This window comes from Euwallacea similis, chromosome 9 (genome assembly GCF_039881205.1).
Source record: "Euwallacea similis isolate ESF13 chromosome 9, ESF131.1, whole genome shotgun sequence".
In the NCBI taxonomy this organism is placed as follows: domain Eukaryota; kingdom Metazoa; phylum Arthropoda; class Insecta; order Coleoptera; family Curculionidae; genus Euwallacea; species Euwallacea similis.
The window spans coordinates 2,148,055-2,174,803 of record NC_089617.1 but is presented as its reverse complement, the minus strand read 5'-3'; the positions used below and the strand labels follow the sequence as shown (position 1 = coordinate 2,174,803).

At 38.4% G+C, this 26,749-nt stretch overlaps 7 protein-coding genes across 8 annotated transcripts in view; 4 read left to right on the top strand and 3 right to left on the bottom strand.

The window, feature by feature from the left end:
* Positions 1-89: 89 nt before the first annotated feature.
* On the bottom strand, positions 90-3,706 carry blw (ATP synthase subunit alpha blw, mitochondrial). Its single transcript, XM_066392907.1, has 7 exons — positions 3,548-3,706; positions 2,518-2,754; positions 2,119-2,272; positions 1,881-2,067; positions 1,268-1,824; positions 599-938; positions 90-472 (listed from the first exon to the last, which is right to left on the bottom strand). The coding sequence occupies exons 1-7, from the start codon at positions 3,611-3,613 to the stop codon at positions 358-360; spliced, it is 1,656 nt and encodes a 551-aa protein (XP_066249004.1). The 5' UTR covers positions 3,614-3,706; the 3' UTR covers positions 90-357.
* A 943-nt stretch (positions 3,707-4,649) lies between these two features.
* On the top strand, positions 4,650-8,092 carry LOC136411149 (ATP-dependent RNA helicase vasa). The gene is made up of 8 exons (XM_066393615.1): positions 4,650-4,890; positions 5,485-5,662; positions 5,765-6,327; positions 6,379-6,600; positions 6,655-6,831; positions 6,885-7,227; positions 7,305-7,615; positions 7,666-8,092. The coding sequence occupies exons 1-8, from the start codon at positions 4,840-4,842 to the stop codon at positions 7,729-7,731; spliced, it is 1,911 nt and encodes a 636-aa protein (XP_066249712.1). The 5' UTR covers positions 4,650-4,839; the 3' UTR covers positions 7,732-8,092.
* Positions 8,093-8,486: 394 nt separating this feature from the next.
* Prosalpha3 (proteasome alpha3 subunit) overlaps positions 8,487-26,749 on the bottom strand; it is a 46,924-nt gene continuing 28,661 nt past the window's right edge. The window contains exons 1-6 of one of the 2 annotated variants that reach the window (XM_066393631.1): positions 9,714-9,808; positions 9,552-9,594; positions 9,281-9,443; positions 8,925-9,222; positions 8,749-8,872; positions 8,487-8,696 (exon numbers count right to left, since the gene is read on the bottom strand). In XM_066393631.1, the coding sequence (XP_066249728.1) occupies positions 8,554-8,696; positions 8,749-8,872; positions 8,925-9,222; positions 9,281-9,443; positions 9,552-9,594; positions 9,714-9,716 (774 nt within the window). In that variant the 5' untranslated portion in view covers positions 9,717-9,808 and the 3' untranslated portion in view covers positions 8,487-8,553. Of the gene's footprint in view, positions 8,697-8,748; positions 8,873-8,924; positions 9,223-9,280; positions 9,444-9,551; positions 9,595-9,713; positions 9,809-26,749 lie in introns of those variants that run through there. The other variant, XM_066393632.1, reaches the window with a different exon arrangement.
* On the top strand, positions 10,530-11,253 carry LOC136411165 (transmembrane protein 222). Its single transcript, XM_066393636.1, has 2 exons — positions 10,530-10,890; positions 10,945-11,253. Exons 1-2 carry the CDS (start codon positions 10,623-10,625, stop codon positions 11,202-11,204), a joined length of 528 nt encoding a protein of 175 aa, XP_066249733.1. The 5' UTR covers positions 10,530-10,622; the 3' UTR covers positions 11,205-11,253.
* Hus1-like (Hus1-like checkpoint clamp component) lies at positions 11,236-14,826 on the bottom strand. The gene is made up of 6 exons (XM_066393629.1): positions 14,808-14,826; positions 12,366-12,495; positions 12,105-12,311; positions 11,942-12,045; positions 11,518-11,803; positions 11,236-11,468 (listed from the first exon to the last, which is right to left on the bottom strand). Exons 2-6 carry the CDS (start codon positions 12,415-12,417, stop codon positions 11,260-11,262), a joined length of 858 nt encoding a protein of 285 aa, XP_066249726.1. The 5' UTR covers positions 12,418-12,495; positions 14,808-14,826; the 3' UTR covers positions 11,236-11,259.
* Positions 13,052-14,901, top strand: LOC136411155 (uncharacterized). The gene is made up of 7 exons (XM_066393624.1): positions 13,052-13,211; positions 13,262-13,441; positions 13,507-13,668; positions 13,723-13,942; positions 13,997-14,335; positions 14,392-14,558; positions 14,609-14,901. Exons 1-7 carry the CDS (start codon positions 13,160-13,162, stop codon positions 14,701-14,703), a joined length of 1,215 nt encoding a protein of 404 aa, XP_066249721.1. The 5' UTR covers positions 13,052-13,159; the 3' UTR covers positions 14,704-14,901.
* Positions 17,196-26,610, top strand: msps (msps cytoskeleton-associated protein 5). Its single transcript, XM_066393604.1, has 21 exons — positions 17,196-17,616; positions 17,663-17,889; positions 17,941-18,098; positions 18,542-18,963; positions 19,322-19,502; positions 19,841-20,080; positions 20,157-20,367; positions 20,422-20,572; positions 20,625-20,872; positions 21,114-21,343; positions 21,481-21,638; positions 21,696-21,915; positions 21,969-22,148; positions 22,206-22,525; positions 22,667-22,914; positions 22,966-23,203; positions 23,343-23,672; positions 23,727-23,938; positions 24,073-24,571; positions 24,629-25,433; positions 25,673-26,610. Exons 1-21 carry the CDS (start codon positions 17,248-17,250, stop codon positions 25,843-25,845), a joined length of 5,820 nt encoding a protein of 1,939 aa, XP_066249701.1. The 5' UTR covers positions 17,196-17,247; the 3' UTR covers positions 25,846-26,610.

Sequence of the window (26,749 nt, the reverse complement as noted above, 5' to 3'; positions counted from 1 at the left end):
CAGCATAATTGACAAGCCATGTAGATAATGTAAACTATAGGCTTATAAAACATCTCCAACACAATTAAAAATTAAAAAAATAAAACACCTTTTACAAAAACAAATAGGTAATTTATTGTTTATCATTCTGTTTCCACGTAAACAAAAATACTTAATGAATGAAATAAAACAGTTCACTAGGTTGATATAATATGCGCAACATTGAATCGATCGAGGGAAACAATTTCCTATAGGAATTCACCTTAACGCACTAATAAAGTATAAATTATCAAATTATTTGACCGCCGGAAACGGAGTCATGGCTACGCAGTAGCAGCAGCCCCGCATCCCACGCTCTATGCATTTTGAACCGCGGAATTAACCGGAGAAGTTAGCCAAGAAATCTTGAACGATCTTCTTCAACTCTGCGTCAGTGGAATCGGTGATTTTCCCTTCCTTGGCGATGCTTTGCAGAATGTTCTGGTGACGAGTCCTGAGAAACAAAAACGAAAAACGCAATAAATAAAAAAGATCATACAGACCTATATCGAGTAGTCATGTCGGCACTACATACAAATTGCGTATTATCTAAGATATATCACCACAAAAAAACACTCACTTGATGTGCTCGGAGAATTGCTTCTCGAATACGGTGATCTTGCCGGGATCGACTTTGTCCAAATGGCCTCTGACGCCACAGTAGATGATGGCCACTTGCTCCTCGATCGCCATGGGCACGTACTGGCCCTGTTTCAATAACTCGGTTAACCTGACACCCCGGTTGAGCAGTTGTTGGGTAGCTGCGTCCAAATCAGAACCGAACTGAGCGAAGGCGGCGACTTCACGATACTGGGCTAATTCCAGTTTCATGGAACCAGCCACCTGTTTCATAGCCTTGGTCTGGGCGGCAGATCCTACACGGGATACGGAGAGACCTACGTTGATGGCTGGTCGGATACCTGCAAAATAACGGAAGGTGCTAATAGCGAAAGGTGTAAATATCCCCCCCCCGATGCAAGAGGGGAAATGTGGTTGAAAACTGTGAAGAAATCATATGGGAACAATGACTAAAATAATCTTCTTTCAACCAAAAAAAAATCCGAAAAAATCTATTGGTGCTAACTCCAGTCATCTAGATGCTACTATCCAATTTAGCAAAAGGAATTTGGACGACCATTATATAGTTTAACCACGCCCTTATATCCCAAAACTTTAGCTTTTTCTCACAACACTTAAAATTAGGACTGACATAATCGACAAAATCGAACTTCAACATACCCATACGTACCTTTGTAGAACAATTCGGTTTCCAAGAAGATCTGTCCGTCAGTGATAGAAATCACATTGGTGGGAATGTAGGCGGACACATCACCAGCCTGGGTTTCGATGACGGGCAGAGCAGTTAAAGAACCGCCTCCGTGGGCCTCAGACATCTTGGCGGCACGCTCTAACAGACGAGAATGGAGGTAGAACACATCTCCAGGGTAGGCCTCACGGCCGGGAGGACGACGCAGCAGCAAAGACATTTGACGGTAGGCCACGGCTTGCTTAGACAAATCGTCGTAGATAATCAAGGCGTGTTTGCCGTTATCCCTGAAGTATTCGCCCATGGCGCAGCCAGAGTATGGGGCGAGGTATTGCAAGGGGGCGGCGTCGGAGGCGGTGGCTGACACTATGATTGTATAGTTAATAGCTCCAGTGTCGGTTAGACGTTTTAAAATCTGAGCAACGGTTGATCTCTTCTGACCAACGGCGACGTAGATGCAGTAAAGCTTTTTCTTCTCATCATCGGCGTCGTTGAAGCGCTTCTGGTTGATGATGGTGTCGATGGCCAAGGCGGTTTTGCTGACAGGAGAGTATATGGTCATGTAATAGAACAACTTAAAAACAAAAACACTCACCCAGTCTGACGATCTCCAATAATCAGTTCACGCTGCCCCCTGCCGATTGGTACCAACGAGTCGACGGCTTTAATGCCGGTCTGCATAGGCTCTCTTACGGAAACACGAGGAATGATGCCAGGAGCTTTAATACCCACACGGAAGCGTTGTTTGGTATTTACAGGGCCTTTGCCATCGATGGTATTACCTAAACATCGAAAAATGCATAGCCGCCTCAAGAATTAAAAGAAAGACGCACCCAAAGCATCTACTACACGACCCAAGAGGGCATCGCCCACGGGGACGTCTACAATGGCGCCAGTTCTCTTCACAATGTCGCCTTCCTTGATTAGTTTGTCATTACCAAATACTACAACACCGACGTTGTCAGGTTCCAAATTAAGGGCCATACCCTAAAAGAAGAATTGAGGACACATTGTCAACATTGAAAATGTAAAATCCAATTTATTTATATTGGCAGAACTTATAATTTATAACAGAAAAACAACAACTTAAAGAAATCTAGTTTCTAGTCCCAGTAGCATTGCTATCAAATAATTTCATATACACAAAATGGACCCCTGCTCCCTACTATTACATAAAAAAAACTTAGTTTTAATTATCAAAATCACTTTTTTTCCAGAAAACTATACTTTACCTTCAATCCAGATGAGAATTCCACCATCTCATCAGCTTGGATATTATTTAAACCATAAACACGAGCAATACCATCACCGATACTCAACACACGACCTGTTTCATCCAAGTCAGCTTTGGGGGCTGACCCTAAAATGCGCTCCTCAAGCACTGAAGAGAGTTCCACTCCATTGTTGGCTGGGGTGGAATGGATTTTACGGATAGCATTGGATGTGGCTGGGAGAGCTGCCCCTGCAACCTATGGAAGAGATAATTAGGTTAACATAAAAAAAAAAGAAAAACTAACATTTTATTAAAGAAGTTAATTAAAACCAAAATAAATTAATGAGATGACCATTGTTCAATTTAACAACACTGAAGAAACAAAAACTTGTGAATTAGAAATTTCAAAAACATTATTTATTCATGACTTAAGATTATCAAGATGTTTGGGATTATCCTCCCAATAAAGTTATTGTTACAGGAATAACTTAAGTTTTATAAAACTTGGTGAAACTGAAGGATTTACAGGTTTTGCATAGCTGCAACAAATATCTATTGCTACAATTATATAATATCTATATTTTTATATATGTCCTGTAGGGACTTGGGGGAGGCTCTAACACTTAAACCTAAGCCAAGGAACCTTCCTTTCCACATTAATAATAGTAATAATTCTTGGAAATTTGGTAGTATATCAGTTTCAGTTTATTCCCTAGCTCTAATCCAACTTCCCTTTGCTCCAAGCCAATTTCCTGGGCTTAAAATATGGGGCTAAACTGCATAACAGGTCGATTACATAACATCTTTATGTGAAGATTTTTTTGGTTATTCCTTGATTTTAAAGATATGTCATGAAACACTATGGAATATTTGATGGTGAGAGTACTGTTTGAGCAAATTCCTTCGAAAAGTGAAACATAATAATTAATCCAGCACAATCCGATGTTATGTCATACATTTCGGCAAAGTCCACCGCATTTTCCGCCCTCGAAACTGATCGAAATCAAGGCGAAAAGGGTTGGAAACCACGATAAATTGAAGGTACCTACCTGGGTGACGTTCTTGGGGAGGTTTCGAGCTACAGAGGCAGCCAAACGGACCGAGAGAAGGGACATTTTCTTCGACTTGCAGATCCGGCACAAACAAAATTCGGAGGAAGGTAGATGATCACTTCCACTCGAAAAAAATCTGACAGGAGAAAAGGTATCATGCGCTTTGTGGCTGACGACCGGAAATCGCTACTGCCATCTAACAGCTTTCCTCTAAAATTATAGTTTTTGAACTTTTTGGTAATGATTTCTAATTTTTTGAGCTAATAATAAGAGCTCAGAAATGAAAACTAATTATTTAATTATTAAACAATGGAAAATATTTAATTTAATACCACCTTTTCTAGTTATTTGAGATTTTAGAGGTTTAAAATTTGTTTAACTCATTTGGCAATAGCGCATTGGGATTGAACCTTAGCCTCACTTATGAACTATTAAATAGATTGATTTTCATAAATTTTTAAAATATTTATGCTTTATAACTGTCTCCTTTTACTTATTTTTAAGTGCAAAAGCTATCATCAATCTGTTAAACCCAATATTAATTTCTTTAAAATTGTTTTTGCTCTCAGATCTTTTCATAGAAGCATATTCATTTTATTCCGAAAAAGAATTCATTTAATTTAATAAATAGTCATGTATTTGTAGTAAAGAGTTTCTTTTCGCTTTCGTAATTCGAGCTTATTTGCGAACTAGTAGAAGCACAAAACTTTGCAATAAGAAAGAAACGTTTCAAAAAGTAACACCACCATCGGTGCTGCCAGATTTTCCACTACCTTGAAAGCGTAAAAATTCATTAAAAAAAGAAAAAAAACACAATTGTTTTGTTTTGTGTTGTTGTCAGATTGTTGGTTTGTTTTGTCCATCAGGAAAATTGTTTCAATAATACTCGAATATTTCTTCAAGTATCTCTCCAATTTCATTTTTATTGACTACCAAACTTCAAATTAAATTTCAATTTAGTTTCGTCGTATTATAATCCCTAATGCCCACAATTGCAAATTGCTAAAAAACAATCCGAATTTTTTCAGATTATCCCACATTCCGGCAACATTGCCCGCGTTCCCAAATGAAAAAACCTTTTGCGGCATTCCATTTCCTATTCCTTTCTTATTTGATGTAGAAGGAAATTATCTCGGCGTTGTGATTTATTTGGCAGTTAATGCCCGCAAAAAACCGCCGTTTTACTAAAAAATACACGTAAACGGTCCATATCTATCCGAAACGTGTGAAACCTCAGTATTCCCTGTGAAAAGTTCATAACCAACTTGGGCCTAATTGCTAGGAAAACCATGGATGAAGACTGGGATGATGGGACGCCTGCTGTTTCTCATCCTGTCATGGTAAGTCGCCTTTTTGAGTCTTTGCTTAATCGCCTTTATTCGGCTTAAAAGAATCGCCATAAAATAGTATTTGTTGAGGTTAGAGCATGTCTCTGTAAAATTCCTTAAAAGTGGGATAATTCAGCAAATATTTTAGGAGGCAAGCATTGAAACACATGTTTATTTGTTCCTCCTTCAAGCAGGTATACAAAAAATGTTTTTTGCCTTCAAATTTTATTGCTTTAGGCTCAGGCAGATTTTCAGAATTCCAAGGTCTTAGTGTAACTATAAGTTTATTTTTTATTTCTGAACTAAATTAACACTTTTTTGTACTAGTGATGCAATAAAATTCCACTGAATTTAAAAATTAATAGCAGACATTAATTTTAAATTCCATACAAATTTTTTCAGTTGAAATTTAAATGAAATAATAACTGATAAGCTTGCAACAAACCAGGGCCACTTTTATGAACATTCTTGGCAATATTGACATATCCTGAACTGCCCTGCTTTAAACATTTTCATACAGAGTGTCCAATAAAGGCGTCATATGTAACATATTTTTTGTCATGAAAGTAAATTGATTGAATTCTGTCAATTTAAATCCCTTGATAGTCAGGAGTGAAAAGCGAAGGTGGCATCAAATTTGCCTCTGGTAGAGGCTTCAAAGCTGTAGAATCCAATGGTGGTGGGGACAGAGGATGGGATTTAAATGGTGGAGGTAGTTGGGGGGATGACCAACCATCTGCTAGTTATGGAGGAGGAAGGTCGAGGGGTAGAGGTGGACGAGGTGGTAAGTCCATTTTCACCAACATATATACATTTTTTCCGTGGCAAATTAAGATTTATGTCTACAATCAAAAAACCTATGAAAACGTTAATTGAATTTCTACAGGTCGAGGGGGCGGCTTCCAGCGTGAGCGCAATAATGATTTCGGAGGCGCTGAAAGGGATAATGCCGAGTCATGGGGGAACGCAAATGAGGGGGGCGACTCTGGAGGTCGTGGAAGAGGCAGAGGGCGTGGTGGTGGTCGCGGCAGAGGCCGCGGTGGTGGGGATAGAAACGAGGGACGTTTTAACAGAGATAAAGACATCGATGATAGGAACGGAGCGGGTGATTGGGGGGGTTTCAAAGGGAGAGGCGGTAGTGACGAGCCCCCAAAGCCCAAAGAAGTCTATGTACCAGTGGAACGGCTAACAGATGACGATTTGTTCACCACCACCATCACTTCAGGGGTGAATTTTATGAAATTAGACGAGATTGAGGTGAAAGTAACTGGAGAGAATATTCCCCAACCTATTGTGAGCTTTGATAGTTCGGGACTGCGTCCTCATTTGCTGGAAAACGTGAAAAAGTCGGGCTACAACAAACCAACCCCAATTCAGAAGTACGCGATTCCAATTATAAAAGCCGGCCGGGATTTGATGGCTTGTGCACAAACCGGTTCAGGAAAGACAGTAAGTCCTTGTAATTTTAAAATGCGAGTTTTCCTGTATTTTTAAATTTAGGCCGCATTTTTATTGCCGATGATTCATAAATTGCTGGAGAATCAACAGGCTCCGACCAGAGAGGGAAGCGTCGCTTATCCCAATGTTGTGATAGTTAGCCCGACCAGGGAGTTGGCGATTCAGATTTACGAGCAAGCGAAAAAATTTGCGTATAATTCAATTGTAAAGACTGCAGTAGCGTACGGAGGCACTTCTGTTAATCACCAGAGAAGCGTTTTAGCAGTGAGTAAAAATTTTTTTCCCTGAAAATTGTTTCTTTAAAAATTATTCTTTCAGGCAGGTTGTCATATTTTAGTCGCCACCCCTGGGCGATTGAATGATTTCATTGAACATGAGCATGTAAATCTTAGTGATATCAAGTTCTTTGTTTTGGATGAGGCAGATCGAATGCTAGACATGGGCTTTTTGCCAACTGTTGAAAAAATTCTTGGACATCCCTCGATGATAACTACTGTACGTCCTCACTTTCCTATTTATTCTTGGCTTCAATTCTTTTTTTTTTTTAGGGGGAGCGTCAAACACTAATGTTTTCAGCTACATTTCCCGAAGATATACAGCATTTAGCCGGCAAGTTCTTGCATAATTACATCTTTGTTGCCGTGGGGATTGTGGGTAGTGCGTCTACAGATGTGGAACAGGTGTTCTTTGAAGTGTCCCGCTTCGAGAAGCGCAACAAACTACTGGAGATGCTAAAAAGCGGAAAAGAAAGGACAGTTGTATTCGTCGAAACCAAGAGAAATGCTGATTTTTTGGCAACTTTGCTAAGTGAGAACGATATTCAGTCGACGAGCATTCACGGAGACCGTCTGCAGCGAGAGAGAGAGCAGGCATTGTGGGATTTTAAAAAGGGTAACTCTACCACTCGCATTCTCTCCCTTCATGGTTTTTTTTCACTTGATTTCAGTATCGTCTTTTGTTCTTTCTAGGCATCCGCAGTATTTTAGTGGCGACCGGAGTTGCCGCCCGTGGCTTGGACATTGAGGGCATTCAGCATGTTATTAACTACGATCTGCCCAAGAATGTAGACGAATATGTTCATCGCATCGGACGTACCGGCCGTGTGGGCAATCGGGGTAAAGCGACAAGTTTTTACGATTCGAGCTGCGACAGACAATTGGCCGGAGCCTTGTCCAACATCTTGAAGCAAGCGGGACAAGAAGTGCCCGCATTCCTGTTAGGGGGTGGATGTGGAGAAGGAGATACGTCGGATAATTTCGGAGGGAGAGACATTCGAGGGGTAAGTTGATCAATTTAATTACAACTTTTTTAGCGTGTTCTTTCTACCAGGACGACTATGGTCGAGGTCAGAATTTTACTCAGCAGCCGGCCGAAATGGTTGAAGAGGAATGGTGATTTTGTCCCCAACAGTTTTGCGGATATGTTACCATAAGGAGGCGAAATTTTATTTTTGATACGCAGTTTACACTTACTCGACCTGTGAGACCACAGTTTCGAGCCATAAATGTTTTATTTCTAGTTTTAATGATCATTGACAAGCCGTCGTTTCGTTTACCATATAACTGTGTTATCTGTGATAATGGACGACGTTGCAGCCGACGTTATATGGTGTTAGTTTTTAGAGATTCTCATTAGTTGAGAAGCGCTGATTTTTCATTAAGAGTAAATGCGCTTTCGTTGACGATAAAGGGGCTTGTACCTGTTGGTTCCTTTGTCATTATGGTTTTACTCACGTTGATTAAAAGTTTTTGTAATAGTTTTGTGATTTTATTTGAAGAACAAGAGTTTTTTTGGATTTGTAGTAATGTGAGAAGTAAAGTGGTTACTTTACCGATGCTGTCATACTCTTATAGACGGAAGGTGGTGAAAATTGGCCATCTTTTTAAATGAAAGTAAATTCTGTTATTTTTCAACAGGGATTTTCTGAATTAAAAATAATGTGAATAATTTTGTAATCAGGTGCTTTTGAGCAGCTTCTAACATATGATTATTTAAAAATAGGAAATTGGGTAAGTAAGGAATTTTAATGACATATGGCAATGAAGCTCATAACTAGTGATTATGCCTCTAACCAAATAATGCGACAGAAATATCGCATGGTGACAAATGCTGTCATAGTGTTGCCAATTTTCAAAAAGCCACAACTGCTATAGAAAAAAAACTAATTTTTTACTTATAAAACCGTTTAATACCAATTAAAATTACGTAAATATATATTTATGCTTTAACTTGTTGCTCCTTCTTTGAGGCTTCTGCAGCTTCACTTTTTTCAAACTGTGAAATGAGTTCCTCCACCTCTTTGGCCGACAGGATATTTATAACAGTTTTGTTGTTAACCCTCGTTAAAGTGGCCATTTCAACTAAATCCAAGAAAAATCAATCCCATATTACTTAAAAAACCATAAAGGATACCTTTCTCAGAAGTTAACTTAGTCATATCAAGAGTCTTGCTCAAAACCTTTACTGCCAGGCCTTTGGCATCTTTCAGAGTCATCTCCCCTTCCTTATATTCTTGTTTTAAACTGGAAATTGCGGCCTATAACATCAATATTTATGTAAAACAAATACTTAATAAATAAAAAACCTACAGAGCTGTTATTTCCAATACATGTAGCCTTCCACCCACTGTAATTCCCACTGGGATCTGATTGATACAACTGATAGCCATAATGTTTATCCCATCCAATATAAAGAATTGAGACCCCAAAGGGGCGTTTACCACCATATTGGGTGTAAGCTTGTTTCACATCGCACAGCCAAGAAACTAGCTGTTCACAGGGAATTGACTCGCCATATTGGAAGAGATATCTCTGACCTATTAATCGTAGTTCGTTGGTGAGAACATTGGCATCCGAAGTGATTCCTGCTACACTGCATACCATATCCCTGCAAATATTTTTTTAGTGCTTTCTAGTGCACAAAGATGGAAGTTTTTGAGACTCACTCATTAAGTTTGTAAATTTTTTCAGAAGTGAAAACTTCATCTAGAAGTTTGTTAGTGTTACGCCTCTCAGCAGCTAGTAATATTCCATCATTGGCTAATATTCCCAGGCAAGTGCCGGCTAGAGAGATAGCTTCCATGGCATATTCGACCTGGTACAGTCTCCCTATATAATAAGGTCATTTGGGGTACTAAAGCTATTTTAAGAATTGTCTTGAGGGTGACTTTTATTGATTCATTAAAAAAGAAAACTTTCTTTACATTGAAGCCTTACCTTCAGGAGAGAAAATAGTGGTTCTGGTGTCATATCTTCGTGCCTGAAAATGAAGAAAAGGGCTAAAATATATTTAATTAGGAAAAGATGAGTATGCATAAACGAATTTTAAGACCTTTTACTGTTAAAATTTTGGTGCTTATATACAAAAATTTGGCTTACCATATTTTAAATAATTCCTCCTCTTTATAAAGCGTTCAAATTCAGTGTTTTGTGGAGTTTTTTTTAGAAGAAATCCGTGAAATTAAAACCGCACACAACCAAAATCAACAACTCACTGCGAGTAGGGTTAAGGTTTTTATAGAATAAATAGACAGATGTCACAGTTAAACATTGCATTGTGACTAACAAGTCGTAGACTTGGAACTTCGACAACGTCGCATCACTAACAATTTCCGAGCAGAATGGTGTAGCGGTTTTTGATATTATTCTTATTACCTATGAAGAATTTACGATTTTAGAATCAAAGAAAAAGGAATTCATCCTTCACGAATAAAGAAAAAAATCATTAATTACGTGTCAATAAGAAAGGCGCATTCACCATTATCTTCAGAAAACGGAGAGGGCAGAAAAATAATTAATTATTTTACTAACTCTCCATAAGTTCCCGATGATAATTTGAAATTTATATAGAACACAGAATAAATAGCCAAGTTGAAAACCGTTAGTTATAATCCGCTGATGTTCTAGATCAGGTGCACATATATATATCATACGCTGAGATCTAGACCATTAATTTAAAGGCTTGAAAATTTGGTCGATCCAAAAACTGTATTTCGTTAATAAAATCCAAAATTAACGAATAAATTAGACAAAATTTGCTAACGTTTCAATCGCATCACTAATCACCTAACTTGTGCTGTTACCAATTTTCATCTCATGTTGTTTATTTTCAATTGATAAAATTCAGTCACTCAAAATGAAAAGCAGATCCTGACACTGACACTAGCTGTCAAAATACTAAAAGAATAACAATAAGACTAAAATAAGAAAATACAATTTTTAATACAATAGAAACCTCTTCACATACAAATTACAGCTTTCTGTTGACCAGAAAATGCGCTTCGAACTATGAAAGACGAAAACATCATGCCACCGCCGCACAGCCCCAGCCAAATCGATTTCGAACGAGACAGATTCCCTTGCTGCATCGTCTGGACCCCCATCCCCCTTTTAACCTGGCTATTTCCCATTATTGGGCACATGGGCATCGCTACGTCCTCAGGAATAATCCGAGACTTTGCAGGCCCTTACTTTGTCTCTGAGGACAACATGGCATTTGGCCGCCCCACAAAATACTGGAGGCTCGATCCTAATATCGCTCAGGGAGGCATTCACGGTAGACTTTTGCTTTAAGAAGTCTTTAATTCGCACGTTGACTTGGGCATTATAGGATGGGATTGTGCAATTGCTGAGGCTTCAGAAATTTACAAGTCTCGCATGCATAATTTGTGCTGTGATAACTGTCATTCCCATGTGGCAACAGCTCTCAGTTTGATGCAGTATGGAGGTTCAGTTAATTGGAACATGGTCAAATTAGCTGTACTTATAACATGGCATGCACGTTATGTGTCATTTTGCAGCTACTTAACAACTTGGGTGCCATTTGTAATACTGGTAACTATTGTTGTTTTATGTATAGTGTTTCTTTGAATTAGGTTAATTAAAGATTAAGAAATAAATGTTTTTTTTACATAAAAAAGATTTATTATATGCTAAGCTCAGTGAGGAATATTTGCAACAGCAGCACTCCATACTGCTCCATTGAAAGTTTAACCATTTTTCCTTGAACAATATTGCAAATGGCTTGGCAATTGTTCAGCTGCATGCCTGATAAGAAGGTGAGGAACTTCTTAATGTCTATTATTGAAGACACTGCCTCACCATCCTCCACAGCTTCAGAATCAAGTTGACCATCTAAAATTGACAATTGAAACATGCCTTCACCAAATAGCAGGAGTGGTACCTGCAAAACTGTGCACATTTAAATGAGAAAAATGTGCTGACAACTTGATGATATTGGTTTTAATTTCTAAAGTTAATTCTCCAGACCTATTGGCCCGCACCACCAAACAATGGCTCATGTTTTTCATCTTCTCGACAATGCTTTTAATTGACTTTAAATTGGGCATTTGGATGGAAGCATGGAACTCATTAAAGGATGGCTCTGCATAGTCTCCCCAATGTTTGCGAGAGATCACGTCCACAGGGATGTCATGCACACATTGTCGGCTTAGCAGCTCCCCTGACATCTTTGAAAAATCTTAGTTTTAGCAGAAGCAGTTCAGTGCAACAAAATTGCCATCCGCTAAAGTCAGTCACTTGTTGCACTGGACTATTCTGTTTTTTTTTTCTTGACAACATGGTGACATGTCCCTCATTAAACTTACAAGTTCCATATCTAAAGTTAAACATGGAGTTTCCTTGTTAGTCAGCTTGATTTTAAAATGTTTGACATCTTGCTTCAATACAGCGCAGCAGCGCGCCAAAAGAACTAAAAATTATCTTCAATATTATACCAATTTTACTCATATTTTAACGTAAAATACTAACTTGTGGAGAGCTCCAAATAAATCTCGTTCTGCACCTCATTGACGCCAACGATATTGTATTCTTTGAAATAAAAACTGACTGGTAGTTCACACCATACTAAAGGGCGTCTCGGGCCTGTATCGTCTTCGGAAACTATGAAGTAAACTTTCCTTTTGGTGAGTCTGAGGACGCATGTTTTGGAAAAGCGAGACAGGCTTAAGGCTACGTCTAGGAATCAAATTTAGAGCCTTAAAGGTATTTCTATAATTGATCTGATCGCACTTAAAAACTCTCGCATGGCTGCGTTTTCAATCATTAGGGCTCGGAACTTCATGTTAGGTGTAAAACGGAATGTTCTGAGTAGTCTTTCTTTGCAATCTACATTTTCTCACTTTTGTCCTCTCCTTTTTTGCTAGCAACAAAAACAGATGTAACTTAAAAGCAATTAATTATGAACTGGAGAAAAGTAAGGATCAGGCCCTAGTACGACTATATTTTTCAAGAAGTAAGCTGAAAATTTATGAAACTTAAAAGATACTAAGCGAATATATCACGACAGGAACAGTGGCATGGTATGTATTAGTCAAATTTGATAATTTTCTGAAATTTCAGATATAGGTAATACAAAGGTTCGTTGTTGAAAGTCTATATAAATAAACTTGTTGGTTTAGTGAACAGCATTGACGTATTGAATTTGGAATTACCCGTAAGCTATCACAATTCCTGTCGCCAAACATCAATCATCTTTATCTCCATCGTGTTTAACAATACGTTTAGTTTAAAGCAAATGCGTTGAAGTTACAATGAACCCCAGGAAATTAAAAAATGCCATAGTAAAACGACAAAACTTGACAAAAATCACACTTTTGCCTCAACATTTGATTCTAAAAATACACTCAAATACCCTTAATTAGTAATTCCTCCATCTGCAATAAAGACGTAATCTATAGATGATTGATAAGCTTAAGCCACAAGATAAGATAAAATGCGATTTGATTGAACAAATTTCCACATCTCCACTATATCTTATGTCTAAATCAACTAAAGTAACATGATTTAGCCCTTATCAAGCAGAGATGCAGGCTCTACAGTTTACTCTCGGTGTTTTAGTCCTTATCACATCAATAGGTAAGCGCAACTTTCCAACTTAAACCTCGTATAAATCACCTATAACATAGCATTGGGCCAAGACGACGACCCAACAATAATAAACCTCACTGATAACCAACCAAATGCGACATGGAGAGCCTCAGACCCAGCTTCCATAAAGGTGTCTGCAGAGCCCGGATTTCAGATACAACTGGATGTAACTAAGATTGATTTACATGGGGAAAATGGGGATTATGTTACTGTTAAATGTACAGTTGCGATTTTTTAATTATAGATGAAACTGAGTTGAAACAATTATTACTCTCTCATGCAGTGTGTGGTAATGATGACGACAAACAGGCTGCTGAAAACGCTTTGATGTTCAGCTACAACGTAATAGGAACGCCTAGCTATCTGTACAATCACAATGAGGTTGAAGCTAACTATGTAGGAACTAACACCTTAAATAGTTTTACAATAAGATTCTCTAGAGTAGGCAAGTTTGGTACAAAAGTCATAAATACTGAGAAAAAAAATTAAAGAATTTTAGGGGAGGCTTTGACTACTACCTCTCAGGCTCCATCTACCACTACCCTCCATCCAATGCCTACAGCCTCTCCTGAGGAATCTGCCACTTTAACTGTATTTCTAGGACGAAAAGGCGCAACCACATATGACGAGGCAGCAACACAAATTTTGAGGCAGGCTATATCCAAGATGGGAATTGATTATTGTGAGCAACAAAACTGCCCACTTAATGAGTCTATCACGTAAACTATTAACCAACAATTTGATTTTTTAAGCCTCCAGAAATTTTATTACAGACAAAACAATGTCAAGATCATTCTGATTACTGCCTGTCCCATATATTGGGAAAACTACGAAAGCTGCGCAAATCTCACTTTTGCTCTACCAATAATAAAAAACACTAAGCAAGTGAAAAGTGAGATTTGGGATGGTTATCAGTTAAGCAGTTCAAACTTGAAAGTTATGTGGGATAATTACGCTAGACAATACTTGATACATGCTGGATTGGATGTTTATGAAGTACCTAATGTGATGAAAATCCTCACTGAGCGCCTCATAGTATTCTGCATCATTATTGTTACACTTATAGTCATGATTCTAATCGCTCAAGCTATTATGAACAAAATGAAGAGAAGGTATTTCATAAATCTTTGAGTTAAAAGAAGTTGGTAGAGTAAAACTTGATTTTTAGGCGAAAGCTGAGTGACACAACTTCAATAGTAAATGAACCTCACAATCGCTCAAGTCAATTAATGCCCCACTACTTACAAGAGCTGCCTCCACTCTTCAGCACAGATTTCCCCATATACTCCAATGAAAAAACTGGAACTAAAACTTACACACCTTTAACTACCAGTGGTAAGTTTCGTGCTGTAATTGGAGAAACCCTTTAATGGGGTCCATTTTAGTTACTGAAGAAATTGAACCTGCATCCCCAGCTGTGGCCAATCTAGTGAATATTTCCGATAAGGACACGAATGAGGAGCAAGATGCAGATGCTTAATCGGCGGTTTAAATTAATTGGGTTTGTGTGGGGTGAGGTGGAAGTGTGAAATTTAATGTTAGGGGTCATTAGAGGGGAATGTTATTTTAATTAATCATCCTTACTTGGTACTCAACAAATTCCTTATGGTATTTTACTCCTGAAAATTAACTATTTAGTGTTGAAACCACTTTAGATGATTTATTATATGATTATTTGATTTATAATTATATGATATGATATATGATTATTTATAAGTTGTATTATTGTCAATAAATATTCAAATTTAAACAGTACAAGAATACGATCAAGTTAAAGATCCGATTAAACTGACATGGAAACTATCATAAAAGATCAGCTTTTGTCTCTTTCATACGACATTAGGTAGAAAAGGACAAAAAGAATCACATTAAATAACTAACCTATGAAATTCAAAACAGTTAATGTCATTTCAATTCTTTAATAATTCGTTATTTGCCTATTTTTTACAAAAAACACGAAGAAACTTGAAAATTATAACGAACGGACATATTGTGTTTTTCATTCGTTAATTACTGGTGTATATCCACATATCTATTTAGTTCCTCTCGTAAGTAATACGTAAGTGTATTTTCCTTACTGCATGTCTATAGTTTAATATCCCTTTCCCCAGCATTTCTTAAGTTGGGGTTATCGGAAATTTGACATTAATCATCCCTTAAAGGAGTGGATTTGCTTTCTCCATTTTTATAACGTGTATAAGTTAAAGCCTACTTAACTAAAGAGAGTAAGACTTGCTAATTATTTTTTGGGGAAGGGATTTTTAAACGACTCTTCTACTACTTCTCTGTAAACGCTAAAAATTACAAACTTAAACTAGTTCAGTAGGATGTAAATCTTCCAGGCAAATAACTTTGATTGTTGCAATTAAAAGACCATGGAGTTAAGTGATAATATTGAATGTTCAATATTAACAAATATGCCATTTCTTATTGGAGGTGTGATGGATTAAACTCTTTGGAATACACAAACTAGTAAAAATTTTTTAAAAGGATAGTTTTAATTCTTCTTTTATGTTCCCATAGTTTTTTCTTAAGGATTGCATCTTTGGTTACTCATAAACCATATTATTAGGAAATAATTAAATTCCTTTGTTACTTCAAAACCAGACTTCTTTTTAGAGAGCAATATCCGAGTATAGGTGGATACTCCCTTTCCACAGCCAGCATAATTGGGGACTAGTTTTTTTCTGGGGTTCTTGCCCCATTGTTCACTTTTGCACACATTAACTTAAATAAAATATAAGGAAATTTCAAGAAATACTGTATAATACTAGCAAGAGGAACTAAGAAAATGCACCAACATTTTAAAATGTGTAATATTGGTATGTCCATTCCATGCTTTACTTAGTGTTTTCATTTATTACATGTCTGGTGGTATGCAAATTTTCCACAGTGCTGCATTAAAGTTAAGTGGCCCTTACCATTCTTTATTTAAGGTGTTTGCTTGGAAACTAGACATAAGTATTTTTAATTAGGGTGCAAAAATAGGGGTTCAAAATACCTATATTAACGTACTTGGGACTTTTTAATATATTTACCTGAATGTATAAGCTCAAAAGAATAATTTAAGAGGTTTTACTGCACATGTTACTTGTAAAATAGATATTTAGTATAAACATTTTCATATAAATGACTACTTAGAACAGCTGTTTCTCATATGTTATTGCACAGATTTTTCTTTCGTGACAAAATGTGGCAACATTGTTTAGGATGTTGTGTACGCCATTCTATGTACCATTATTTAAGATTTATGTTTTTGATAATGATTCTTTTGAACTTAACGCAAAAATAATCTACGGTACTGTTGCTCTCGCGAGGTGAAAATTTCTAGTTTCTTTAAGCTTTTTTCAAATATCTGTCCAGGTCGGTTCGAATTTCTTAAAATTATCTAAATTTTACATTCAAGTAGGCACGGATTAATTCAATATTTTCAAAAAATCTTGGTAACGACTGTCCCGATTATTTTATTTAAATCACTTACTTTCTTGAGTTGTTATGTAAATAATTGTAAAAAGAATATCAAAATTAATAAATGGATAGCCAAATAACTAAGGTTAATTCAGATTTCCGCCATTGTGCGCAAATGCGCTGTTGCCAACTATTAGATTTCTGGTTAAATCTTGTTGTTGTTTGTCCTGTTTATTCTCATAAGAGCAATAGAGAGGAAATGTCGGTTAAAGTTGGTGGGGGAAACGTCAATTTCTTATATTCCAATTTGAAAATATTTGACATTTATACATCGACCATTTTCTCTGTTTTTTCTTGGTGTTGAGTCCCCATAAAAACTCATTTAAAAAAAATTAATTTTTAGACGATAAACTATTTGTGCGTTTCGGATACTTTAACGTATATGTTTAATAAATTATAAACCCAAACCTGGAATTCCGCATCTCCTCTAGTTAGAATTCAAAAGGTATAAGCCCGGCCCTATAGCCTCACCTTATATTCCATTTTTGGAAATGATTCAATGTAATTGAACTAACGGCGACCCAAATATTCTCTTTATAGAAATGAGCTTTTAAATATGGAAGACGACGAGTATAAGAAACTGTCCGCCGAAGAGCGGTGCGTGCACAAACTCTGGAAAGCACGGGTGAGTGCTTATGAAGAGGTCACCAAAACCTTCAAGCAAATTGACGACGAAAAATCTCCGGAATTTGGAAAGTACTTGGGACTGGTTAAAAAATTTGTCACTGACAGCAATGCTGCGGGTCAAGAAAAGGGCTTGGAAGCCACTCTTGCTTATGTTCAGAATTATGCACATGCAGGCAAAACTGTCTCTGAAGTGATGTCTGGCATTGTAACTAAATGCATTGCAGCTCCCAGAACTAAGACCCGTGAACTTGCTCTGCAAGTGTGTCTCATGTACATTGAAATTGAGAAATATGAGGCGGTAAGTAAAGTAACTTTTAAGGGCAACTCTATAAGAAATTTTTTAGGTTGAAGATGAATTGATTAAAGGCACTGACCAAAAAAATCCGAAGATTGTAGCTGCTTGTATTCAAGTGCTCACTACTGCATTAAAGGAGTTTGGAATTAAAATCATCAGCCCCAAGCCAATAATCAAGAAACTAGGAACTTTGTTTGCTGATCGGGACAAGGGGGTTAGAGATGAAACTCGAGCATTGGTCATAGAACTGTACAAGTGGATGGGTCCAAATTTGAAGTCAGTCTTAAACTTTATTTAATTGCAGGCATTTAGTTAGTTTGTTTTCAGAAATCATTTGCAGTCAGCAAATTTGCAGGCGGTCCAGATGACTGAACTGGAGGGGGAGTTTGCTAAAGTTGAAGGTCAAAAGGGGTTCCCGATTCGGTACATTCGATCACAACAGCAGAAACAAGCCACTCTAAAAACAAATACTGAGGAGACTGATAGTAAGTATTGTAAAAATCACTTCTGTTAAATAAATTAATGAATTAATGGTGTATTAATAAGATTTATAATAAGATATATAATATATAAAGAGATATAATAAGAAACTTTTAGAATGTTATAAATCATTCTATTTTATTTTGCAAGCTATGCATTATTTGTAATTTATTTGCTTAGACAAAAAACTTCTAGAATGTGCTAATGTCACAGATTGATCTCCTGCTATAATTTCATAAGCTTTAGGTGTTTCTTAGTTCAGCATTCTTTCATGTTTTGAGCTCAGAAGAAATTTGTAAAACACTTTAGGTTCTCTTTCAAGATCTATATTATTTAGAAACTTTGTAAATGTTATAAATATGATCCTCTGTAATTTATTTTTGTAAATGTTGAAAAACAACCCAAAGATATTTTTCTGCATTCTCCCTCATTTAATTCTAATTTAAAGCACCTGAAGATGAGGAAGAGGAAGGCGGAGTCCCCCAGGATATTGACCCTTATGATACAGCTGACCCAATTGACATCCTTTCTAAACTACCTAAAGACTTTATAGACAAAATTGAGGCAAAAAAATGGCAGGATCGCAAAGAAGTGCTGGAAGTTTTGGAGAATTTGGTGAAAGCCCCAAAATTAGAGAATGGAGACTATGGAGATGTAGTGCGAGCCCTGAAAAAGGTAGTCCAAAAAGACTCTAATGTGGTCTGCGTGGCTTTGGCTGGAAGATGCATAGCAGGCCTGGCCACAGGTCTAAAAAAACGATTCCAGTCTTACTCAGGAACTTTAATCTTGCCACTGCTTGAGAAATTTAAAGAGAAGAAGCAAAATGTCGTAACTGCCATTAGGGAGGCAATTGACGCCACTTATCTGTCTGTAAGTGGTTATTAGTTTTAAGGCCACTCAATATAATATACTGTATATTTCAGTAACATGTTCTCAAAACTTTATTTGCATAAAAATAATTCATATGTCCTTATAAAAAAATAGCAGTGAAATATGTACAAAAGTTTCTGGAATGTGCTGTATAGAGCAACGACATCGCCCGCCATTTTGAATTACGAATAATAGAAAGGTTATAGGGTTATCTATGTCCTTTAGGGTCAAATTATTAACGTGTTGTACACTTCAACACTATTTTGTTAAAAAATAGCGGGTGTTACCGTTATTTTATTTATTGAGCAACTTAATGTCTTTGGATGAAACAACCAAGGTAATGAGGGTTTTATGATAGACTACTATAGAGCCAATTCTGGAAGATATCCTTGAGGCCTTGAACAACAAAAATCCCTCGGTCAAGGCTGAGGCGGCAATGTTCTTATCCCGTGCTTTCAGTAAAACGCAGCAAACCGCAATCAACAAAAAGGTTCTCAAAGCGATTACAGGTGGCTTAATGAAAAACATCAACGAATCTGGTAAGTTGTAGTGTACAGAGCTTTGAAACAATGAAGTCCTATATAGAGTTCAACTGATTACTCGATTCCGTACCGATGATTCACCATTGCTCATCGTAATTGTTTTCGATATTTCATATATCGGTTATTTTAGTTAGAATCTACCTTCAGAAAATCGTATTGGAAATTTATGAACAAAACAAAATTCATCTTTCAAAGACTTACTACTAAGTTTATTGTGTAATTGAGTTGACAGACCTTTTGGCTATTCTGTACCTTGATCTCACATTAAACTTAACCTAACCATTTTCGATGTTGGCGTCGTATTCTGTACCAATCTTGAACAATCTCTGTTATAGACCCATCAGTCAGAGAGTCTTCTGCTGAGGCTCTGGGTACTTTAATGAAGCTCGTTGGAGAGAAGGCTGTCACCCCCTTCCTGGTCGAGTTGGAAAACGACAAACTGAAGATGGACAAAATTAAAGAATTTCACGACAAGGCAGAAATTGTAGTTAAAGTCGCCGTTGCCAAAAAGGCCCGACCTAAAACTGCCCCCACTAAAGCCGCGGCAAAAGCTGTCCCCAAAAAGCCCAGTTCCGGTAACTTTCACATTCGCTTGTTTTTTAGATTTTGTTAGGAATTTTTTCTTTGGTTGCGCACTTTACCAATTTTCAGCTAAAGCAATCACAGGTAATAAGAAGCCTTCAGCAGGTGTGTCTTCGGGCTCTGCCACTGTGGTAAGATCCAAAGGGGCCGGTAAAGCCCCCCCGAAAGCGCTTCCCAAAATCGAGAAGGAGCTGGACGAATTGGAAGTCGAAAGCGTTATCGGGGAGTTGTTGTCGGGGAATGTAGTGTCCGATCTGGTGAATTCTATGTGGAAAACTCGGTGAGTTGGATTCTTACATTGTACATTATTATATTACTTTGAGCGAAATAATAGATTGGCCGCCGCTGAGGAAATTGTGTCAACAATCCAATCCATGGAAGGTAAAACTATTCATTCTCAAGCCCTAATAAAGACAATCCTGAAGAAACCTGGTCTCAAGGACACCAATTTCCAAGTTCTCAAAGTCAAACTAGAAATCGTCAAAGTAAGTTTTTATAATCTAGATTTTAGTGCCACAAAAACAATTTCTTTCTTAGTATTTAGCTGAAAACAGTACTTTTTCCACCACATCAGTAAATTGCTGCATCGGCGACATTTCCGAGAAATTCGGTGACCCCAAGAACGGTGCCATGGTGGGGGAAACTATGACCGCCATGGCAGAAGCCACCAGTCTGGGACATGTCTGCACAGCCGCTTTGGAAGCGGCGTTCGCACAAAAAAGCCCCAAAGTACAACAGGAAGCTTTAGTTTGGCTGTCCGGAGCAGTAAAAGAGTTCGGAATCGGGTAGGGACAAAAATATTGAGAAAAACGTGACAACAATGGAAATATATTTTGCTGTTATCGTAATATTATTTCATGAAGTTCTGTTAACTTGACAAAATTATCTTTTATTAACTTAACTTTGGTAGTTGTATATTTGATAACTATTCAGATTACAACTCAACATGACACTTGGCAGATATCCTTACACTGTTAGCATAGTGACTCGCACTTACGCGCTCGTTCTTCCATATCTCTTTTTCAGAGGTGTCGACGTTAAAGGTATAATCGAGCATTGTAAAACCGGCTTGGGATCGAACAATCCTGGCGTGAGACAGGCGGCTATCGCCATGTTGGGTACTTTGTATCCCTATATGGGGGCAACACTACATGTGTTTTTCGAGAACGAGAAAGCGGTGTTGCGAGAGCAGATCAACGCCGAGTTTGACAAGTACGAGGGAGAAACTGCGCCTGCTCCAGTGCGCGGTAGGAAACGTAAGTGTTTAAATAAATTAAGAGAAGAATAAACAAATGAGTAGAATAAAAACTTTCCCTTGTTGCGTTTTCGAAATACTTCGAATACATTCCAAATTGATCTAAAATATAGAAAAAATTTCTCACGTTTTCCACAGCACAAGTCGCCAAGTCTGTCAGTTCTAATAGCTTGGATGCGCTTGAAGATGATATGGAATCCGAACAAGTCAACGTGCAAGATATGCTACCTCGAGTAGATATCAGTAGTCAAATAACCGAGGGTTTATTGAACGAACTTATGGATAAAAATTGGAAGGTCAGCGATATAGGTTTCGAAAGGAAAGCATTCACGGAAGGTTTTATTTAATTTCAGGAAAGAATCGAGGCACTAAATAAACTGAACACAATCATTCAGAAGGCTAAATTCTTGAAGGGAAGTTTGGGGGACTTGCCGCAACCGTTGGCCATTCGACTGACCGATAGCAACGTGAAAATCGCTCAAGCTACATTGAATATTTGCCAGTGTATTGCAAAGTCCATGGGACCCCCTTCAAAACAGTTCATTAGGGCGTGGTTCCCGGGTATTGTTCAAAGTATGGGTTTTTAGCTTAAAGAAGTTTTTTGCAAAAAAAAGAAACTTTGTTAGATCTGGGGGATAGCAAAGCCTGGATGCGAATTACTGCCTTAGATACCATCAACGCCTTTGCAGTACAATGTGGTCATAAGGAGTTTTTCGAAGGGGAAATGGTAGCTGACGCTTTAAAGTCCGGTTCGCCCGTGTTGAGAACCGAATTGTGGGGTTGGCTGGCAGAGGTTTTACCCAAAAGTATGCAGCAAAACTTTCACATTTTCATACACAGAAGTATTTTTAATGGTTTTATAGTACCTCCCAAATCGGTGCCGAAAGAGGAGCTTGTAGCATGCGTTCCGCACTTATACGGCAACTTGGAGGACCGCAGTGCTGATGTTCGGAAAAACGCAGGGGAGGCCGTTTTAGGGATCATGATTCATCTGGGGTACGATTCCATGGCAAAACTTACGGAAAAATTGAAGCCCGGATCTAAAACTGTGGTGATGACCGCTTTAGAGAAGGCGAGACCGAACTTGCCGACGAAGCCGCTCCCGAAGAAAGCTCCCGTAGCCGAAGAAAAGAGTGTCAGAGGCACTAAAACTGTCCCCAACAAACAAAATGCAGTCAAGAAGGTAAGTTAAGGTTCTAATTTTAAACAGAAAAGTTAATTTTATCTGCCGTTTGTTAAGAGCGTTGCCAAACTCACTTTTCGTCTCTAAATTTACGGTAATGCCATCTTGTAATTCATTGTCATATTTTCTGGTTTAATACAGCCAAGTAGTACCGCAGGAAAAACTGCAGGTCCCAGCAGTAGGAAAAAAGAAGAAGACGTGGACAACTCTCCTTTATTAGTAGTTAACAACTTGAAACACCAAAGAACTATAGACGAATCTAAACTTAAAGTTTTGAAGTGGAACTTTACGCAGCCTCGTGAAGAATTTGTAGACCTTCTTAAAGACCAAATGACTGCTGCGAATGTCAATCGAAATCTCACTTCAAACATGTTCCACTCCGACTTCCGGTCAGATTTTTTCTTCAGTTTATAATTTTTTTATTTATAAAGCGATTTTAGGTATCACATCAAAGCGATCGAGTCGCTCATGGACGACCTACCCGACCACAGCGAAGCCCTAATTTCTAATCTAGACTTGATCCTCAAATGGTTGACTCTACGGTTTTTTGACACGAATCCATCGGTGCTATTGAAGGGACTCGAGTATCTACACTCGGTGTTTAATATGTTATTCGAAAAGCAGTACCGCATGTTGGAAAACGAAGGATCTTGCTTCATACCATATTTGGTGCTTAAGGTGAGGATAAGTTATTTGGTTTCCTCTTCCTTAAAGGAAGATATCGATTTTTAAAATGAAAGAATATTGTCTAGGACCTTCATCATAATTGTTAATATCGAATTTAGAATTCTCTTTACTTAATCAAATGTTTCTTTAGATTGGCGACCCCAAAGATGCTGTCCGGAACGGCGTTCGCGCTCTCTTGAAACTAATAACTGCCGTATTTCCAGTCAGTCGTCTTTTCATTTATGTCATGGAGGGCATTAAATCTAAGAATGCCCGCCAGAGGGCCGAGTGTCTGGAGGTGATGGGCTCCATGATCGAGGACTACAACATTACGGTGTGCCAACCGACCCCCGTTGCCTGCCTGAAAGAGGTGGCTAAACAAATCTCGGATCGCGATAATTCGGTGCGCAATGCCGCCCTCAATTGTGTCGTGCAGGCGTACAATATTGTCGGCGAAAAGGTTTACAAGATGGTGGGCAATGTAAGAAATCCCGAGTGAATGTACGTTTGGTTGCATTATTTTAGTGTGTCACAGATATCGGACAAGGAGATGACATTACTGGAGGAGCGAATCAAGCGCTCAAGTCGCAGATCGGCGGTTCCCAAGGCGACTGTTGCTGCTGTTACAGTGGCGGAGATACCAGCGCCTTCTCGTAATGGGGTGAATAATAACAACGTGGTCGTGATTCGAGATGAAGAGGATCAGGACATGGATGACGAGGAAGGGATGTCTGTACCTATGCCCGCGTAAGTATACTCTTGATGAGAATTGAAGAGCTTTTATCGCTTTCAGTTCTCTTCCTCTCAACTATTCCCTTTCCGTATCTCTGTTTAACCATTTTCAAAAGCAGTTTTCTTCAATGGTAAACTATTTCCATTAGTCTTCCGCCAGCGGTGGCACCAGACCCGCCCCGGAAAGAGGTCCAAGGCCCCTTTAAACTCGAATCCGAGTTCATGAACGATCTGGACAAAATATCTCCTCACTTCACTAAGTTGCCAATCGAGAAATTGGACCTGGAGTTCCTAAAAGAGGAAATAAAAATGCCCTCATTCTTTGATAATAAGGCGAAAATAATGCCTCTCACCCCTCCAAAACCGGTGGTCGCCAATCGATACAGTGTAGCCCAATCTAGTCCGGATCCGGATATCCAGAAAACTGTGAAGCTGATCGGGTCTCAGAATTTAGCAATGGGTCTGCAAGGACTGACCCTGTTTATGGATTTGATGAACAACCCAGGGAAGATCGGAATCTTCGGGGATTATGAAGGGGAGTTTTTCGAAAGTGTGATTTCTCTCTTAGAATACCTGCATCCTCTGGACCCATCCAATGATCCGAGCGTAGCTCGCATTTACCGCGATTTGTTTAGGAGCATCGATATGGTGAGATTAAAGAGTTTTCTTACAAGGGTTTTCCTCATTGTTTTTTTTTTTTTGTAGTTTTACCAAAAGCCCATACTGGGCAAAAACGTGCCGACGAAGATGATCCAGCAGCTTGTCAATCACTTAATTGTTCTTTTGGTTGAACAGAAACTGGAGAAGTGTGGAGAAGCCTATATTAGAGTTATCAACATTAACTGCGTCAAAGTCATAGAGCAGTCCGATCATACTGCTGTTTTATGTGCTTTAGTGAAGCTGATGACAGAGTACATGAGTAACGACAATTGCGCTGACAGACAGATCGATTTGGTAATGAAATGCCTATGGAAGGTGATCAAATTGATGCCCACCTGGGGGGACCATGTGGACTACGAATCGGTTCTCTTGGAAGTGCATCAATTCCTAGTGAAGTTCCCGTCCAAGTGGTGGACGTCTCGCTCGGCTGACACTCCTTTCAGAACAATCAAAACAATTCTGCATTCGACCGTTAAAATCAAGGGAGCTCAGAGCATGCAATTACTGGGTAAAATTCCGAATCCCGCAGAATCAGACATCGAGTCGTACATTCTGAAATTGGTGAAAAGTCTGAAGATCGCGCAGGCGCAGGACGTACCACTGCAGTCACAACGCAACTCCCTCTCGCTTGCCAATAACACAACACTGACCGACATTTTCCAGAAGATCGGCAACAAAGATAGCACCAAGGAGGGTCTAAATTTACTCTACGATTTCACGCGCGCGCATCCTGAGGCCGACATCGAACCCTTCCTCAAGAATTCTAGTGAATTCTTTCAGGGTTACATCCGGAATGGCCTGAAGGAGATCGAGAATTCGCGCAAAGACGAGAAACAACCCTCCAATCATGGTGCGTAAGTAAGCTAGAACCGAAGAAACTGACTGGTAGCCTGGCAATGTTGCAAAAGTAAAATGGTGATTCTAATCTGAAATGAAAATAAGAACATCCAAACAGAGAAAGTTGAGGATTTTTAAATCTTCCAGATCCAGTCAGGTTTCGACTAGTTACTTAATGTTTGCAGTATTGCCAGACACGGGTGTAGTTCATATTTTTGATTTTCCCCTCGGCTGACGTCTTTATGTCTGTAGATACAGCGGTTGGCAATAACGTTAACCTTGATACCGGAACCGAAGAAATTGACCCAGAAAAGACTCCCGAACATTTTGCAGAAAGACTGAACAGATGGCGCCACGTTTGGGACGAGCTGATGGCAGGCCGACATGTCGAGCATTCCCTCTGGCCTTTGCCCCCTACCGAGTAATTCATAATTAATTTTATTATTGTTAATGTTTACCCTATCTCTAGTTTTAGCATTGAAGGTCGCGTAAGCGCTCTGTTGAATGTCGTAATTAACTCTCTCTGTAGTTTTTAGAAGGAAAAAATGTTGAATTTATTAATTTTAATTAGGTTCAATGGGTATAGCCCGTTTCATACCATAGGCTCAGCGACGCTCATCTCGATACATGGGAATATGACGCTCAGTTAAACCTGTTTCATACTATGGGTCAAACAACGTTCATACTCAAATGCACGTGGCTTTCATTGAGTGAGTAGGCGCATGAGACTCCATTTAGTGTGAACACAATTTCCATGTATTAAATTTTGAGCTTGGCTTGAGTTAAACGTGAGGTACGTTGTGAAACGGACTTAGAAGTTACGAATCAATAACCCTCACCGTTTCTGTAGTAAAGGGTGATTATTTTAAAAAAAAACCTTGAGTAGGCTTTGAAATATCAGAGGTATGTCTTGGGTAAATTCGTCTGTTATCAGTTATCAATCAGGTATCTGATGATACATAGCAAAGGATAAGTCAATGACCTACGTTTACGATTCGCAGCCCACTGCCAGGTTATTTTTAACGAACGCCTTATTATATTATAATCGTTTATTTATTTGACTATATAATTTTGACATTTGCGATCGGTTTTCCTTCAGTAGTGTAGAACGTGTCTTTTGTATATCATGTATTATTTTTAGTGGTTTTTACTTTGAATTGTTATGTGTAATATATTTGAACACTCCTTTTCCTGATTGTTTCTCGCATTTTCAAAAGTCACTTTCTCCTCAGTTATCAACGCAGAGACCCATGCCTCCTCGAATAACTCTTCGATTTCGTTAGTTTTAAGGTCCGGAAAGTCCTCATGAAGAACTCTGTTTTGATTGCT

Bases quoted from the DNA above. Each gene is read 5' to 3' on its own strand.
- blw (XM_066392907.1), bottom strand. From the start codon at position 3,613: ATGTCCCTTCTCTCGGTCCGTTTGGCTGCCTCTGTAGCTCGAAACCTC. The intron at 2,273-2,517 runs GTAAAGTATAGT...TTCTTCTTTTAG, and splicing joins AATTCTCATCTGGATTGAAG to GGTATGGCCCTTAATTTGGA. The intron at 1,825-1,880 runs GTGAGTGTTTTT...CTCTCCTGTCAG, and splicing joins ATTGGAGATCGTCAGACTGG to CAAAACCGCCTTGGCCATCG.
- LOC136411149 (XM_066393615.1), top strand. From the start codon at position 4,840: ATGGATGAAGACTGGGATGATGGGACGCCTGCTGTTTCTCATCCTGTC. The intron at 5,663-5,764 runs GTAAGTCCATTT...GAATTTCTACAG, and splicing joins GGGTAGAGGTGGACGAGGTG to GTCGAGGGGGCGGCTTCCAG. The intron at 6,601-6,654 runs GTGAGTAAAAAT...TTATTCTTTCAG, and splicing joins ACCAGAGAAGCGTTTTAGCA to GCAGGTTGTCATATTTTAGT.
- LOC136411165 (XM_066393636.1), top strand. From the start codon at position 10,623: ATGAAAGACGAAAACATCATGCCACCGCCGCACAGCCCCAGCCAAATC. The intron at 10,891-10,944 runs GTAGACTTTTGC...TGGGCATTATAG, and splicing joins CGCTCAGGGAGGCATTCACG to GATGGGATTGTGCAATTGCT.
- Hus1-like (XM_066393629.1), bottom strand. From the start codon at position 12,417: ATGAAGTTCCGAGCCCTAATGATTGAAAACGCAGCCATGCGAGAGTTT. The intron at 12,312-12,365 runs GTGCGATCAGAT...TTTGATTCCTAG, and splicing joins AGCCATGCGAGAGTTTTTAA to ACGTAGCCTTAAGCCTGTCT. The intron at 11,469-11,517 runs GTACCACTCCTG...TGTCAATTTTAG, and splicing joins AAATGTGCACAGTTTTGCAG to ATGGTCAACTTGATTCTGAA.
- LOC136411155 (XM_066393624.1), top strand. From the start codon at position 13,160: ATGCAGGCTCTACAGTTTACTCTCGGTGTTTTAGTCCTTATCACATCA. The intron at 13,669-13,722 runs GCAAGTTTGGTA...AAAGAATTTTAG, and splicing joins AATAAGATTCTCTAGAGTAG to GGGAGGCTTTGACTACTACC. The intron at 14,336-14,391 runs GTATTTCATAAA...CTTGATTTTTAG, and splicing joins ATGAACAAAATGAAGAGAAG to GCGAAAGCTGAGTGACACAA.
- msps (XM_066393604.1), top strand. From the start codon at position 17,248: ATGGAAGACGACGAGTATAAGAAACTGTCCGCCGAAGAGCGGTGCGTG. The intron at 17,890-17,940 runs GTCAGTCTTAAA...GTTTGTTTTCAG, and splicing joins TGGATGGGTCCAAATTTGAA to AAATCATTTGCAGTCAGCAA. The intron at 20,573-20,624 runs GTAAGTTTTTAT...TTTCTTTCTTAG, and splicing joins TCAAACTAGAAATCGTCAAA to TATTTAGCTGAAAACAGTAC.